At 39.2% G+C, this 17,646-nt stretch overlaps 2 protein-coding genes across 4 annotated transcripts in view; one reads left to right on the top strand and one right to left on the bottom strand.

Moving 5' to 3' along the window:
* Positions 1-1,819: 1,819 nt before the first annotated feature.
* Positions 1,820-17,646, bottom strand: part of Myom_0 (Myosin-M heavy chain) — a 188,910-nt gene continuing 173,083 nt past the window's right edge. For 2 of the 3 annotated variants that reach the window (XM_054230126.1, XM_054230127.1), the window contains exons 5-9: positions 11,921-12,049; positions 7,091-10,926; positions 6,378-6,773; positions 3,835-4,062; positions 1,820-2,386 (exon numbers count right to left, since the gene is read on the bottom strand). In XM_054230126.1, the coding sequence (XP_054086101.1) occupies positions 2,255-2,386; positions 3,835-4,062; positions 6,378-6,773; positions 7,091-10,926; positions 11,921-12,049 (4,721 nt within the window). In that variant the 3' untranslated portion in view covers positions 1,820-2,254. The remainder of the gene's footprint in view (positions 2,387-3,834; positions 4,063-6,377; positions 6,774-7,090; positions 10,927-11,920; positions 12,050-17,646) is intronic. The other variant, XM_011190729.3, reaches the window with a different exon arrangement.
* The window catches only part of LOC105211593 (axotactin), a 336,600-nt gene continuing 332,761 nt past the window's right edge, over positions 13,808-17,646 (top strand). The window contains exon 1 of the mRNA XM_054230130.1: positions 13,808-13,998. The gene's annotated coding sequence lies outside the window, so the exon portion shown is untranslated. The remainder of the gene's footprint in view (positions 13,999-17,646) is intronic.

The following is a 17,646-nucleotide window of genomic DNA, read 5'->3' as shown; positions in this document are numbered from 1 at the left end:
AAAATCTCAGTGCAGCTTCCTTCTGCCATTTCTTATTTAAAATTTGGTGTTTCTGACGTTTTTCGTTAGTGAGTTAACGCACTTTTAGTAATTTTCAACCTAACCTTTGTATGGGAGGTGGGCGTGGTTATGATCCGATTTCTTTCATTTTTGGACTGTATAAGGAAATGGCCAAAATAAACGACTGCAGAAATTTGGTTTATATAGCTTTATTGGCTTGCGAGTTATATACAAAAAACCTATTTGGGATGCTATGTTCCAAATTTCATTTTCATAACTTTATTTATGGCTTAGTTATGACACTGTATATGTTTTCGGTTTCCGCCATTTTGTGGGCGTTGCAGTGGACCGATTTTGCCCATTTTCGAAAGTAGTAATTTCTTGGTGACACAAACAACCGTTAGGTGAACAAAACCATTATACTCTGTGCAACAGGTTGCGAGAGTATAAAAATATATACTATTCTCTCTCAATGAAATAGTTACCTGTCGAATCTTTACACTTTCAGGCACTTCATATGGATAAGCGGGAGTTGTGCAACCATTAGATGTAATGACAAGACGTAGGATGGCCTATTGCACATTTAATTGTTTCTTCTCCTTGACTGAGTCAAAGATTCTATTATATTTCAATTAGCTTACGTGTATACACAAATCTCAGCTTTTGAATGAATAATAAAGCATAATAAGATTTACAATTTCAATTCGACATTTATGTAATTGAATCAAATTTTTCTATTGTATGTTAAATCGATCTAAATCAGTGCTTTAGTCGAGCAAAGGACGGTTAATTGATCAATTTGCTCTTGTCCGAAAATGTTATTATTATATTTATTATGAAACTAATATACTCACTCCATTGCTTCTTGATGTTATTAAGATATAACTATTACTTTTTGAAAGTTTAAAACTAATAACTGTTACCTCTCGGTTTCTTCTATTCGGTATTTCATCGCGAAGACTTTGGTAGTTATATTATAAAAATGTTAATAGTTATTACCGGTTTATTTGTTTTATACTAAAAGTGATTTGCTCCTTACAATATCAACTTGCGGGGCTTTAATTTGTAACAACTTTTTTAAAAGCTTCCTAGCAAAGATCACTATCGTAAACTTTTTATCTACATAAGCCTTTTATTTGCTCTTCGAATATGATTTAGTCACAAGAGAAGGAAATGGTTACTCGAAAAATTACAAAAAGATACTATGCAAGCATATTAAATGTTTTTAGTTTCTGAGATGAATGAGCTTTGTTAAAATAGGCGACTCCTAAAGAAGTATTGCTAAGTAAGACAAAGTTCAATTCTGAAGGGATCTTGAAATAAATATTAGTGTATTCTAACACGCAATTCTATAAGAGAGAATATTCAAATAACGCATTTCTGCCTGGAATGCGATTATTACACCACTTAAAACACAGTTTTATTTATTTAATATTTGACGGTTTTAAATCATTTATTGTTTCGTCATTACAGGTTATACATAGGGTGTGTGTGTATGTGTGCTTTAATATTTGCATAGAGAATAAAATAATGTTAATTCATATTAGTGTATGCATGTATACATACGTAAATATATATGTATATGTATATAGTATCAGCTTTTATAGGCATATATTTATTAATTTGTTATTGCTTCTTTAACAAGAAGTGCAGAATGTACAATAATTTCCATTATTCATAAATATACATAAAGGTAAAATCGAAATTTTGAAGATCTAAAGCCAAAATGTCTAAACAATGTCTTAAAAATTTGTAATCACTAATGTCTTTACATACTGAAACACACAAACAATATTCAACAAAATAGATTATTATATGCATATGTACATATTTATTGTCGTATAACAGATATAATATAATCACCTAACGAGGCTTGCTACTAAAACTACAAGAGATGAAAGAAATGCTAAACGCGCATTCTATTTAAAATAGCTAATAACTTTTAGTCTACATATTTTATAAGACATTACGCAAATATTATTGAGTTTTCAGAAAAAAAATCATGCGCGCTGCCTAAAAAATAAAAAGTCGACATATCAACTTTTTTTAAAACACATTTTAAGAGTTGTCATTTTTGTTCTTTGTTTTTGCTCAGTTTTTTGTATTTATAATTTTTCATATAACTGTTTTTCAGCATTAAATTTGCTTCGCGTTTCGTTGGAAAATCACATTTTTCCTCGTTCATTTTAAGTTACAATAGTTTTCGCTTAATGCTATCGCAGCTAGTCGAGTTTTTTGTTGTCACTCCATCGGCTTAGTTGCGCGCCAACATGCCGTTGATCATGATGTTGGCCAGTGCATTGCGTCGCTTGCGCCAGGCGCCCATACCCTGTGCGTGGAACTGCAACTGCGTGTACCACTGCTTCGTGCGAACACCATCCTCGGCCTGAAAGCAAGCAAGCAAATGAGATGAGTTGTATTTTGAGTTCGAAATATAGGTTAAGGTGGTACTTATTACAAGTCATATCGTAGTATAATGCATAAACAGCATTCGAGCTTTCATTATAGATCTTATTAATAGAACTAATGCCTTTTAAGTTTCGAATGGTATGCAAAAATCATCAAAATTGCTAATATTTATTGATTATAAAAAACTTCGAATTTCGTATTATCCACATTTAAAATTAGAAAGAACTTATTGAAAATTTGATTGAGTTAATATTTTAATGGTTTTTCAAAGCAATTCTCTGTGTTTCATATCATATCCATATAAGTATCTCATAATTCTGGGAAATTCCCATACAAGCCGAGAATGCCGATTATCCGAACGCTTTCGCCTCGGCTCTATTTGCCAAATTAAAAATGTTTAGACGTTGAACGCGTGGAACTTTGTGGAATCACGAACATTACAAAGGGCAAAGACAGGGAATAAATTATTAAAATTAACTTCTATCTAATCAATTGAACCGCTCAACGATTTTAAAGAAATAACAGAAGCAATGGAAATTCTATTATTAACTGATGAAGACATCATTGAAACTTGAACAGTAAGGAGAGAGAATATTATGAAAAGAAAACTGAGGATGTATGTCAAGTTCCTCTCACTCAGAAGCTTTTGAAGCTAGATGTTACTTTTAAGTGATTTGAAAGACTGGAAGAATCGATTCTACTGTAATAGGAAATCGACGAGAAATCATTTGTGGATAACGACAGGTTCCAGACATATCTGATTTTAAATTGAACCAAGAGTGTTCACTTACATATGCAAATATTAATACAGAGAAGTTTTTCGTGAAGTTGTTTATGAGCAGTCTTTTCTAGAGATTTTATGTTTATCAAAAAATAATAAATTATGGATTAAATAGCACCAAATCATCACTAGCTTACTATAACGCGTTTACAATTGCATTTATGAGAATCTTAAAGACGACAAATATTCTACTGACTTCTACTCATTTTAAATTAATTTATTTTCTTACTTAAATCGTAATAATCTTATAAATATATAAAATAGTTTTGCAGATCATAATGATAAAATAAGACTTGGTCAAATGGTGCCTAATCAAGACATTTAAAAATAATATAAATTCAAATTTCCATAAATTTCAATAATAGATATAAATTATAAGTACAAAAATCCTATACTCCTTTATAATGTAGCTACCACACAAACTTCTCTCCTTGCTGTTGCTCTTCATATTATACTTCGAAGACTCACACTACATACTACATATTGCTGTTCGATTCACCAAGCGTTAAATAGAAGCTATTCAAAGACAGCTTATATAGATTTGTTATTTCGTTTTAACACTCTTTGTGCTAAGCACTTGTCATAGATTTATGCTTACGTACTTATGTCATCATATTCATATTGTATTTATTTGAAGTACTCACTTTGAATATGAAAGTGTCCTTCGATGAGATTTCCTGTACCTCGAAATAATCATCCAAATCCGCTTCGCTGCACACAACGCATCTGTCCAGATACAATGGCTCACGTATCAGCGTGTAACGTCCGCATTTTTCCTTCACCACCAGCAATGAGGCCTCCCGTATGCCGGTGTGTTTCGGGAAATTCAGTTTATCTGACATAACTTTTTCTGCCTTGTAATTGGCACTTGGCTGCAAGCACCCGAATGCACGTCGGTGGAACGCAGGCACACATTACGACGCATGTGGGGAATGCAGTGTCGACATTTCGACCAGGAGGCATGCGATGGAAGTGGGAGAGAGAAAAAAATTCGGAAATAGTGAAAATCGTGTAAAATTTTATTTCAAAATAAAGAATAAAAGTGAACTTTAGAACTCGATACAGACACACACATACAGTTATTGCATAGTTGAGGACATAAAGGCATTAGTTTAGGTGCTCGCGAGTGTGGCAAGTTACAACTACTGCAGTCCAGAGTTGTTGGCTTTTGTAAATTTTAAAACATGCACTCAATGCGTGAGTTACACACTCCAACCGAAGGAATCCGCTGCTCCCGCCATACTCTCATAGGCAATGGCGGATGGACAGAGTGAAACCGAGCTTATGCACGTCATTCGCTCTACCCTGAATGTGAAGTCATGTACTTATTTAGGTGTGAAACTAGTTGGATCCACATATCCTAGTGTTCTTATGAAAATTTACATATCAGATGTGCTCGAAGAAGAGAGGAGATGGTGCATTCAAATGCCTATTGAAAAAGTATGAACGTCTGTTAGCAGAACCGCCATTTGTTAAGCTGCTCGCGTTTGTTACTAAAATCAATTCGCTGAAATGTCGGTGTGATATTTGAAAAGCGGCTTTGTAATAAAATTCATTTCCGCTGCTTATCTTTGCAATTTGATTGTTGTATAAATGAGTTGTTTGAACAGTCGAATGAGCACACCAGTTGCGACGTTGAGTGTGGTTGCTGTCGTTACGGGCGTACGTGCTCATGCAAATGAAGCTTTTGTCAGACTTTCGACACGTTTAACGGATGTGAAAGTTTGGCTATTGGCGTGCCATTGTTGCTTTGTATTTTTTGGGTTTGTTGAATGTGAAAAAGGATAACAAGCTTTTGCTTTCAGTTATGTATATAATTTTCATACGATTTTTTCTAACTGTTGCATAGAAGTATTGAGATCTGAGTTCAGTATTTTTTCCTCACTCTACCCCTTTATTTTAATCTTTTTGAATTACATAATATAATATTGGCAAACGTTGTAGCATTCGTTGCAAGGATTCGTTTTTACTCTCGCAACATGTGATAATTTTGTTCACCTAACAGTGGAGTTATATACATCAAGTAGATCAGTATGACGATACAAGTGGATATCTGGATGTAGCGCTTTCCGTCCGTCCGTCCGTCTGTCCGTGCAAATGATAACTTGAGATATTTTAATGAAACTTGGTAAATTTATTCCCTGGCACCATGAGATTAAGTTATAAAATAAAAAATGTTACAGAACAAACTAGAGAGGTGCTTATTTGGATGATTTTTCTTTTAAAGTGGGTATGACCCCGTCACCTAATAAGTTTATTGTATATACAGCCAAACTATCACAGATAAATAAACCATACTTATTAGATACATAGTTCTTTAGTATTCCACATTCACACATTAAGAAATTTAGTGAAATCGGATAATAACCGTGTCCACCCCTAATACAAAGGTTATGTTGAATACTACTAAAAGTGTGTTAACTCACTAACGAAAAACGTACGAAACACTTAAATTTATGGAAAAGATGGTAGAGAAAAGCTGCACTCAGATGGGCCTAACAATTTTGAAAAGGGCATGGTGTTATTCACTTTTGGGTTAAAAACCATATCTTAAAACCTACTCACCGATTTCAACGAAATTTGGTACATCATTATTTTTTGACACTCCGATATTATATCTATAATCGCTTAATAAACACGCCTACTTTTCATATAACACAATTCTGAAGTCCATCCGAGGATACAATATGAATAGGTCTAGACATGCTATCACTCAAAATGATTACTAGAGTACTATATGCCTTCTGATCTTGCAGATGAGATACCAGAGCATAATCTTCTAGGACATACAGCACTAGGAAAAAGAAAGGAATAAAGTGAGATGCTAGAGCTCGTTAACGTGCTAGGGCTAGATGAAGATTAAGAATATGTGCATTATATTCATGCATATAGTAATTCATTTATGATCATGGTCAAACATTATTAGTACACAGCATTAAGATTTTAGAAAAAACGGTTGACGAATATAATTTTTGTGTCATTTCCTATTTCCAAAGTCTATTCATAAAGGCGCAATAGATATTAGGAGTAATAATAATTCTAATTAAAGCATTGTCAACTTCAGCTCACTTCGCACGCATACACACACACTCCAATACAATTTAGTTCACTCATAGGTTGTTTGGTTAAGTGGTTAGTTAGAAGATGGCTAGGGATTGATTAGTACCTTGGATGTAGATATACTCACCTTGCCATTTGTAACGAGTAATGCATTAACTGGCGTCAGTTTGATGGTGCGTGCCTTCTTCCAATTACTATCCGTAGGTTGTGTGTACAACAGTTTGCCTTCCATGGCAAAACGTACTTCATCATGATTCCATTCGAGTATATCGATGGCCATTTTCCGTAGTTTTATATTGATCATATCGATTTCGCTGGAAGCACGACGATTGGGACTGGAGGACGATATGCGACGCCAAAGTTTGGTTGGCACATCTTTGGCTTCCTGGTTGATATGGTTAAGATGCAATTCGATTTTCTCTTGGGCCTGCTTTAGTTGGTCACGTCCTTCGAGATGCGCCGGTGTCACTTTGTAGAGGCGGGCGAGTAGGAGTGGATATTTGGTCACACGTTGTACGGGCACCTAAGCAAATATGAAAGATGAAGGCAATCAATAATTCATGTACTCATGAATACATTTATGTATGTGTGCAAAACAAAGGTATATGAGAAGAGCCGAGTAAAAATACGTTTCTCTGGAAATTGATTAAAAAGGTATGGTATGCAAGTGGTTTCTGAGAAGCCAAATGTGTGATTAGGATGTGTCAACAATGAGCTCTTATAATATTGTGTTAATTTTCAATTAAAAATATTAACTAAGCTAACTGAAACATATGTAAGTGATAGATATATGTTTAAGTGGACGACATAAAGAAGCTATTTTTCGTATTTTTCACTTACCATGAGGAACGAATTGAGATTCATGCGACGTAAGACGGCGTTCTCCATTTGGGAGACCTTAAGGAATATGCGGAGTAGCTCCTTTTCCTTTTCGAGATTGGCCAGCAGCAAACTGGCGCCCGCCTGTCGCACACAGTAGCTCTCGAAGGCGTGCAACATCTGCGTGAAGTCGAGGAATATCTTACCGATGTTCACCGTCAGCAGATCGTCATCACCTTGCTCGAGAGCAATGTCGAGTGCGTCGCGCATACGCTCCGCCAGTGTTTGATTGTTCTCGAGCAATTCTTCGGTATTCAAGAAGATTGCAGAGAGCTGCTCCTGTGTTAGTAGACCGGCGACCAGCATGGGGTGACAAAACTCTTCTAATATAATCTGTAAATCACGTCCATACTTCTCCTCAGTCTCGACAATTTCGGTTATGATTTCTTTGCGTTCCATACGCTTTTTGCCACATTTACGACACACTAGTGGCGCGAACATAATGCCTGAGTCGCTGACTTGCGTCTCGACAGGACCGTCGCAGTCTTCACACAGATGTATGGGACAGTCTTTGGAAAGCTGCGCACTGACTGTGGGCAGAGGGTTTTGATATTTGCTTCGCGAGCTTTTGCTAGTCTCTGAGCCGACGCCAGAATCGTTGCGTTCAATATCGCTGGAGGCACCTTTGTTGCGTTGCAAAAGACTTGCATGGCTGCCGTTACCGCAAATGAAGTTATTGGTTGGCGGTGAGAGTGAACTCATCATACTTTGTGCATCTTCGCTCGAATCGCTCAAGACAGAAGCACGTGAACTGAGATCGCGCATTGTTTGACGTTTACCGAGTTCGCTGAGTGTGTCACCGGCTTCTTCCTCTATGATGATGGGATTAGAACAACTCAGCGGATAATCGAAAGTTTCTTCGCGCACCACACCGCGCTCTTTTGCATCTACAAGATAAGAGAGTATATCATATTTTGAGGCACCTTCGAAGATGGAACGTGCAGCCTTTTTCTCCAAATCGGTATCGCTGATAGGCGGTGCGCTTAACGGCAAGGGTGGTGGTACATCGTTAATTTCTTCGTAAATGGGGTCGGCGTTATTGCGTATGGACTCGTAGTGATGACTGCCTATGTCCTCTTCCAAATTGGTTGACATCTCTATTTCTGCCAGAGTGGCATCCACAAGCATCTGGTAGAATTTCGAACGCGTATTTGCGGAGCTTATATCATCATCGCCTGGCGTTGTGATTTCGCTGGAACAGCTCTGATAGCAATCGGACTCGTTAGCGTCAAAATCAAACATTTCGTAGTTATTGGCCGAAGCAAAACTATTCGCGGAGCTAATGCTACCACGATTTGACATGCCATCTTCATCTTTGGTGGGTATGGTAAGGTGGGTATTGTTGACGTTGGAAGGCACATTCGCTGCTGACGTGGCAGATACTCCCGAATGCTGTCGTTCTTCCTTGATTTTCTGCAGTGATATATTGATTAAGCGATTCATGTCATCATTATCTTTGGTACCAGTCATATCCACTGTGCTGCGTGACTCCTGCAGGCGTCGCAATGAGTTTTCGATAAGCTCAGCAACTGTTTCGGTTTCTAAACCATCGGCCACCTGACTGAGCATCGGATCCTCAAGCAATTTTGTAATGAACGAAGTTTTATTTGGTGTTGTAGTTGAAGTCATTGCTTTAGGTGTGTTAATCTCAACGGGATTGTCATCCACCATACTTGCTTTGTTAGTGGTGGCTTTAGTGTCTTTCACGCCAACAACTTGCTTGCCAACATTTTTCATCTTTCTATTCCTTACGTTATCACGTGCAGATGACGTTTCATTGCGGCCGCAAATATGTGGCACTAGATTTCTTTTCACAGCCTCAACCGGATTACGCAATATCTTCAATAACTCCTCTTCATGTGACAGTGGTTCGGCAACATCCGTGTTGCTGACGTCGTCCTCTGGAGTTTTCACACAAATCTCAATATTCGAACACAACTCCGTTTGCTGTTGTTGTTGTTTAGGATTTGTCGAATTTTCTGGCTCATAATCCAATCTAATCAAGGTGCGTCCACGCTTCGGCATTGAACCACTACTCCCACCACCACTGCCACTGCTGCTCAAGCTGGTCATCGAGCTAGTCGATGTTGAGGATGTCGAAGATGCTGAACGTTGAAGGTTCACCTCTGTGGATCCTTTAATTGGTATGATAGCTCGTCCAGCAGTAGCAATGTTTCCACTGCCATTTTCAGCTTGTTGACTGAGCATCGTATTGATTTTATTGTGCTGATATATCAATTCCTCTGCGACACTGCGAGCACTACTGACATTGATGGTGACTGTGTTTGATGAGGTCGTCACTCTGAGTCCGCTATAATTGCTGCCAAGTGCAAAATCATTTGTCGTATCCCCTGTGATCGTTTTGGCACTGTAGTCAGCCACCACCACCGACGACTGATAGAGCGGTGTGTTGGTATCGTCGCAACTTAGATTCATCGTTGAGTAGCAGTCATCACCGTTAATTAAAATTGAAGTTTTCTTCTGTGCAGTAGACATAGTGAGGTCAGCCGCTTCGCCGTCGAACGTTGAACCGTTTGTACCATTATACTGGAAGCTGTAGTGGGGTGATGTGGGCGACTGATGTGATTGGCCTACCCGAAGGTGTGGTTGTGCACTGTATGCATCGTCATTGTCGGTGTGACTTATTTTGAGACGATGAACTTCCGAAGTGGTTTTGGTTTTGTTAAACGGTGCGACGCGTACGACCGTGCGCTGGTGTGGCGTGGTTTTAGCGGTAATGGAGGTACTGCTGCCACGCGGTGTTGTTATCGCGCGTACTTTGGTCTCCCAGGCGTTGGGAACACATTGTTTTTGTCTTTGTTGTTGTTGCTGTGCTTTTGTTTCGCGAATATTTTGCTTTAGCATTTGTTGCGTGCCACATTCTGCGCTATCTGTGCGGCTTTCAAATGCCAGCTGCGTTTGAGTTTTTGCACACGCTTCTTGTTCTTGTCGCTGCTGTTGCACCTCTAATCCGTTTGTGCTGACTTTGGAGACTCGTGAGTTTTTTTCTGCGCCTGCTGCATTATTTGCTTTGTTGGCCGACGGCTGCTGGCTTGTTGCAGGCCCAAGCGATAGCGTCGAAGTGTTTGCTTGGCAGTTTTGTGTCGCCTCCCCGGCTATTGTGGACGTCTCCAACGCCATTAGGGCAACGGCTGGCATGCCGCCTTTTGTGGCTGCTGTAGTTGCGGCCTTGTTATTGCCGGCTCTGTCGTTTGTGGTGGCGGTCGAGGTCGTTTGTGCAGCAGCTGTTACGGCTGCATCGGCTTCACAGCTACTGGCCATACTGGATGTGGGTGTTGGTGGCGGCGGTGGTGGCTCGCGCGGACGTGCAAATAAATCTCGGCTATCGTTGCGGTGCAGCTTGCCACGCAGTGCCATGGTATCTTTAAAACTCAAAATGGCCTCTTCGCGGTGACTCTCAGTTTTGTTGCTTTTATAAGTGTTGTTGCTATACTTGCGCGCTCTGCTCGCGTTACTACTTCCGGCACAAATGTCTGCCGCAAAACGCAGGTCACCATTTGTTGTGTGGTCTTCTAGTTGATAGTCGTTGTTGGTGATATTGTTGTTGTTCTTGCAACTGGCATTGTCAGTGCGCATTATTGGCAGTGTAGTGGCGCGTGGGTGGCGTTCGCTTTGTGAACGTCTGACGGGATTTCGCAATTGTGTCGCTTGTGGCTGCTCAACTTCGTTGGCGCTTTTCTTGCTATTGCTGTGCTCCCCATCTTCGACCTCAGCATAATCGGCATCTTCTCTGGCGGCTATTTTCGTCGTTGCACTGTTTTGTGTACCCTCGGCGCCTGAAAGCATACAAAACAAAGTAGGCGATGAGCAAAAACTGGCGGAAGGGAAGGCAAATGAAAAATTATAAACCTTCATGTGCTTATAAGATACAAAAGAAATGTTTTAAAGACACCATATTTCACCGAATTTTCGTGATAAATTTAATGTTTTCAACACAAGTGGCGTTTCTCGAGGATATTGCTAACACATGCGCGACCTTGAGCTCAGCACACAAGCGTCGTCACCTAACCACAAACGATGCAGATTTATTTTTTATCACGAAATTTTACAATAACGGCGCTAAAAGACAAACTATCCACATTCTCTTCTTATACACACACAGACTTTCTGTGCGCACAGCAAACCCGCATTCAGGCTGGCCTGTGTATGCTTTCTTGTTGACAGTAGCTTTAAGATCGTTTCATAGCGATAAGTTGTTTTGTGATACTTTACAAAGTGCTGTTACAGACTTATGCAACTGTAGTATGTATATGTACGTGTTGTTTGTGTGCTTCAAGTCATATCCGCTGGCTTTCACACTATGTGGTGATTTACGTTGTGGCTGATAAGAGACCACCGCATTAGACGTAAAACTATGTGAAATAAGCCGAAGCATTGAATAAAATTTTTATCTATTTAATATGTTTGTGTGTGTACATATAGAGTTCTAAATGTTTTGACGCATTTATGATTCGAAAAAAGCCTCTTGAGTATTTTTCGATAACAATTTGAACACACCAAAGAGAAGTTAAGAGTTGTGGGTTTCTGATCGAAAAGTATTCAACGATACTCGATACCCGTTGTTGTATGGGAATACATATGGAGTTAGAATGATAAGATTTTTTACAGGCACTCAAGTCAGGAAGGGTTTATTATGTATTTGGTGGGATTGGCTGGAAATTATCTACTATTGGGTCGTTTGCTAAGTAATTTCGTTTTGTAGTGCAATTTAAACTCGATTTTTATTGAAATTTTATGAAATTATATATTCTCCCTTTTGATCCACCTTACCTTTTAACATCTTTCGAGCGTGATATTTTATCCTTTCAGTCAAAAAACTGGTCCAAGTAGTTTTCGATGTCTTCTCATCCAAAAAAAATTGCAGAGAACAAAGCAAGGAATAGTCCGAAGGTGACAAGTCTATGGAATATGGAAGGTGTGGTTGTAGCTAGGGATGCAAACATCGCGAAATGAGATATCGATGGTTCGATGTATCGATGTATCGATGTTTCTACAAACACCAACGAAATTAACCAATCGGCCATTAAAACATCGGTGTATCGATTTCGTTTTGAAAGTACATGAGGAACATATTTTAAGCTTCTGAATTTATCATATGTAGATGTTTAATTTATAAGTGAACAATCATGTCAAACTAATTTAATCTTTCAGTAATATCTCAAGTTGTTATTCGACGATTCACCTTATTCACATCAGCCTAAAGAGATTTTCCTGGAAGTTACTTTACTTAATGAACGATCTAATATGAGCGTCAGCTGTGGCAAAGAGGACAACGTTAGGTCATGTACATTGTTAGAGGCTTCAGAATTTTGATTATAAACCTTTTATGCCTACATCTTACAGTCCGGGCACGGTACCTAGTTATTAACTCCTGTTTCTGTTTCTTCCAAAAAATGTTGACCTTTTAGAGGGCCTTAAAGGAAGCGTTATTTAAAATAAACAATTTGTACAACTTGCGGTCGATAATTCTGCCTTTAAGCTATATAAGAATTGGATTCATGATTGTATATAGCTTAAACCCAACCGTGAGAACGCAAATAATTTCATTACAAAAAATGGGTTAAGAGAGTTGGTTTCATTTCGGTATATTCCTTTATCCTTGAGTTATTGATTGTAAGTGCAAATGAGCTCATGGTATCCAAAATAGCATTGCCAAGTAAACTATATGTGATTTGGCCGAAAACACTGAACTACTTCCTGAGATGTGAAATTGTTCCTAAAAGTTTTAACGTTTTTAACGTGGACTTACACCCACATAACTTCCTACGTCTCGTTAATTTCAGTACCGAATGTGACTTTTATAACTTAATTCGTATGCATTAGTTCTATGCGTTTGCTTCCACATTCGAATATTCACTGCTTATTTCGCTGAGTTAGCTTCGTGAAGGAGTTATTACATATCCAGACGTAGAATGGTTGGTGTCTACATTCTGCACCTACTTATATAAGTGCGAAGATTTGTGTGGGTGCAAAAGTCCATATTTACGTGTATTCTCGTTGTTTGCTTCACTTTATTTGATTCATTTTACTTTCCCTTCTCACTATTTGTCTACTTTAAGACGACGAGTCACGTGTTGCTGCCGAAAATCTTTTATGATCCTTTCAAAAATTCAACACAGTAAATAAACTTTAAAGTTTTCTCGAAATCTTTGCACTGCTCCAGTGTTGCCAGGGAACGCCGATTGCTACGTTTGCTTCTTACGCTTCTCTCAGCAACTTTGGAGTTGAGCACATTTGTGTAGCACTTCTAGTTGCCATATCGCTGCCACCTGCTCTATTATTTCTCTTAGCAATCGTCAGCGCCGGTGTTGCAGAAGTTCATATTTGCATAGTAAAATTTTAATCTTATCTGGAAATTGTAATGTCAATATTTCCACGGAATTTTTTATTTCCTAATAAAAAGCGAACGGATTGCGAGATATCTTGCTGCTATAATAACATTTGATTGTGAAATGTCGAGATGAAGTGGTGCACATAAGTGGGATCGGGCTGAGTGAGAGCTGTGCAAAAACGATAAACGAGGAAACGAAGTTGCGAGTTCGCTTAAAAAGTATTTTTTGTTATTGTAGTACTATAAGGGAGCGGGATAGTAAAAATTTGATTAACTTTTTTCATGATTAAAATAAATATGCAGAATGAGATTGGGTAATCTAGCAACATCAGAAATCTACATCATGTCGATTTAAAAATTATTCAAGTCAAAAATTGTTTATGCTCTCGAAATTCGGTAATCAACACAACACAAAATTTCTTGAAGAAACATGATACCATAGGTAATCGATAACTGTCGATTAGGATACCTTCCAAGGAGTTCTCAATTTAAAGCGAATGAAGGTGGAGACGTTTAGGTGAGTTTAAAGCCAGAAGATAAAACTTATTTCATAAGTATATTTTATTCAACGTAAGATCAACCATTTGAAAGATTTGATTGAAATTACTTACATCAATTAGTGGTGAGATTGGTAGTATTGTAAAAGTGATTTAAAGATTATCGAATTTGAGAGGCTGTATATATGTACTAAATTCTTCTTCTTCTTCTTGACTGGCGTAGACACCGCTTACGCGGTTATAGCCGAGTCCAAAACAGCGCGCCACGTATCCCTCCTTCTGGCAGTTTGGCGCCAATTGGTTATACCAAGCGAAGCCAGGTCCCTCTCCACCTGGTCCTTCCATCGGAGTGGAGGTCTCCCTCTTCCTCGGCTTCCACCAGCGGGTACTGCATCGAATACTTTCAGAGCTGGAGCACTTTCATCCATTCGAACAACATGACCTAGCCAGCGTAGCCGCTGTTTTTTTATTCGCTGGACTATGTCTATGTCGTCGAATAACACATACAGCTTATCGTTCCATCGTCTGCGGTATTCGCCGGTGCCAATTCTTAAGGGACCATAAATCTTCCGCAAAACCTTTCTCTCGAAAACTCCTAGTGCCGTCTCATCGGATGTTGACATCGTCCACGCTTCTGCACCGTAAAGTAGGACGGGAATGATGAGACACTTGTAGAGTTTGGTTTTTGTTCGTCGAGAGAGGACTTCACTTTTCAATTGCCTACTTAGTCCATAGTAGCACCTGTTGGCAAGAGTGATTCTGCGTTGGATTTCCAGGCTGACATTGTTATTGCTGTTAATGCTGGTTCCCAGGTAGACGAAATTATCTACAACTTCAAAGTTATGACTGTCAACAGTGACGTGGGAGCCAAGACGCGAATGCGCTGACTGTTTGTTTGATGACAGGAGATATTTCGTCTTGTCCTCGTGCACCACCAGACCCATACGCTTCGCTTCCTTATCCAGTCTGGAGAAAGCAGAACTAACAGGGCGGGTGTTGTTTCCAATGATATCGATATCATCGGCGTACGCCAGTAGCTGTACACTCTTATAGAAGATTGTACCTTCTCTATTTAGCTCTGCAGCTCGTATTATTTTCTCCAGCATCAGGTTAAGGAAATCACACGAGAGTGAGTCACATTTTCCAGGTCTAAAGCCACACTGATAAGGTCCAATCAGTTTGATGACTGTGGGCTTTAGTCTTTCACACAAGATAGTGGTCCGAGTCGATGTTGGGACCACGAAGCGTACGCACATCAAAAACACTGGAGACATGTCGTCCATCTATCACAACATGATCGATCTGGTTGCGAGTGATTCGATCCGGGGACAGCCAAGTAGCTTGATGGATTTTCTTATGCTGGAATCTAGTACTACAGATGACCATATTTCGGGCCCCGGCGAAGTCGATCAGCCTCAGACCGTTTGGTGATGTTTCGTCATGGAGGCTGAATTTTCCGACTGTTGTGCCAAAGACACCTTCTTTACCCACCCTAGCGTTGAAATCGCCAAGCACGATTTTGACATCGTGGCGGGGGCAGCGCTCATAGGTACGTTCTAGGCGCTCATAGAAGGTATCTTTGATCACTTCGTCTTTCTCTTCCGTCGGGGCGTGGGCGCAAATAAGCGATATGTTGAAGAACCTCGCTTTGATGCGGATTGTGGCTAGACGTTCATCCACCGGAGTGAATGCCAGGACTCGACGACGGAGTCTCTCTCCCACCACGAATCCCACACCGAATTTGCGCTCCTTTATATGTCACAAGGACCCACCTTCTTCCGTCCTTGTCCCGTCCATCGCATTTCTTGGATTGCGGTGATGTCAGCCTTTACTCTTACGAGGACATCAACCAGCCGGGCAGAGGCACCTTCCCAATTAAGGGTCCGGACATTCCAGGTGTATGCCCTAAATTCGTAGTCCTTTAAACGTTTGCAGTGGACGTCATCAAAATTGGGGTCTCTCATTCGAGGCTGTTTCTTCCTTTTCATTGGGGGGTGTTTTTATGTGGTGGGTCCCAAACCCTACGCACAACCGCATAAGCGGGTTTCGCCTTCTCACTTTAGCTCGCCTTCAAACGGATGTTTGTTGGCTACCCAGAGGATACTTGGTCTAATACTGGAAGTCGTGAGCTGCTTGAGCCACATGTAAAAGAATCATTCCAGGCCACTCCCAAGTGAATGACAGTCAGAAACTTTCCTCACTTACGTGAACTTCTACATATGACTCCATCCTCCCGTGAACTTCTACACATGACTCCATCCTCCAGGCGTATTACTAAATTATTATTTATAATTTGTCATTTCAGAATCTTAGAATATTCATTTCAATGTCTTTTATACAACAAAGCGCTTTAACTCAACAAACCTCCTTTTATTCAACGCTCAGGTTACTCATGCAACAATTCGTACGAGCATTTCTCCTGAATGTACAATACTTTAAACCATTTTCGCTAAAGGCTATCTTATATATATTATACAAGCGACACTTAATACAGAGCCTGTTGTGCACATGTATGTATTTCAGGAGCCCCCACCATATCATTTGGCCGCTCACCAGGTCGCGTGCTCTCATTTCAACCTTAAGCATCCACTTAGTGGCCGACATAAATCTGTGCACCAAATCCAAGCAATTAAATGTGTCGTAATTCAGGAAAGGATAGTCCCACACAAACAACAAAAAAATGTACAAAACGTACAAACAGCACTACAAACGGTCTACGTGCACGGACCAGAGAAGTTATAATAATAATAATAAGAACATAAATAACAACAACAACACATTTAAGAATTAGCAGCGTTGACGTACCCTCTACGATGTGAAGCCTTGCAACACGTGCGCCCCTCCTGTTGTTGGTGCACCCAGCTTTCTATATCTTCACTTTCAATACGCCTTGTGCTGGTCGAGTGGCGAGTCAACGTTTTTAATGTTTAATAAGATTGTCTACTAATACTTTAATACCAAATTTGTTCTTCATATCCAAAAATGTAGATAATAGACAATATAGACAACTATTGGATCGATATACAATTATTGCCTTTGAATTATTCCGAAATAAATTTTTTAAGAAATAATCGAAGATAAGGCAAAGTATTTCTTAAAAAACAAGCGAATTCGTAGAATTTCACTTCATTTCACAGTATATTAACACGTTGTACAGGGCGTATACGCAACAATGAACAATTATATCCGGCAATCTAGTGATGAGTGATATTGCTATTTTAGAATCACTGTGATTTTATATTGCTATTGCGATCGCATAAAAAAAACGAATTTATGAAATTTGTACTCCACAATTTTTTTTTTATTTTTTAACATTTACATTTTTATTAAATTTAACAATATCTAAAATTTACCTGCTTTTGTAATCACAATTAACTAATTAATAAATTTTGGGTACATTTAACTGCTTTTGTATCACCGTACCCAAAATTACAGAAATCGCAACTAAATTTGCGACTGTGATCACTGTACAGTGATTGCTACTGTCGAACTGATATTGGTACAGTGATCGAATTAGAATTACTGCACTCCTATATGTACTGTGATCGAACAAAAGCACTGAACTTCTCTATAGCTACTGTGATCGAACTCAAATTACTGAACTGCTATTGCGATCTTCTACAAGAGTGTACAGCTCCTGGCGTATGCCGATGATATTGATATCATCG

Source organism: Zeugodacus cucurbitae, chromosome 4 (assembly GCF_028554725.1).
Source record: "Zeugodacus cucurbitae isolate PBARC_wt_2022May chromosome 4, idZeuCucr1.2, whole genome shotgun sequence".
In the NCBI taxonomy this organism is placed as follows: Eukaryota; Metazoa; Arthropoda; class Insecta; order Diptera; family Tephritidae; genus Zeugodacus; species Zeugodacus cucurbitae.
The sequence above is the reverse complement of the archived record's forward strand: the minus strand, read 5'-3'. Positions and strand labels throughout refer to the sequence as shown.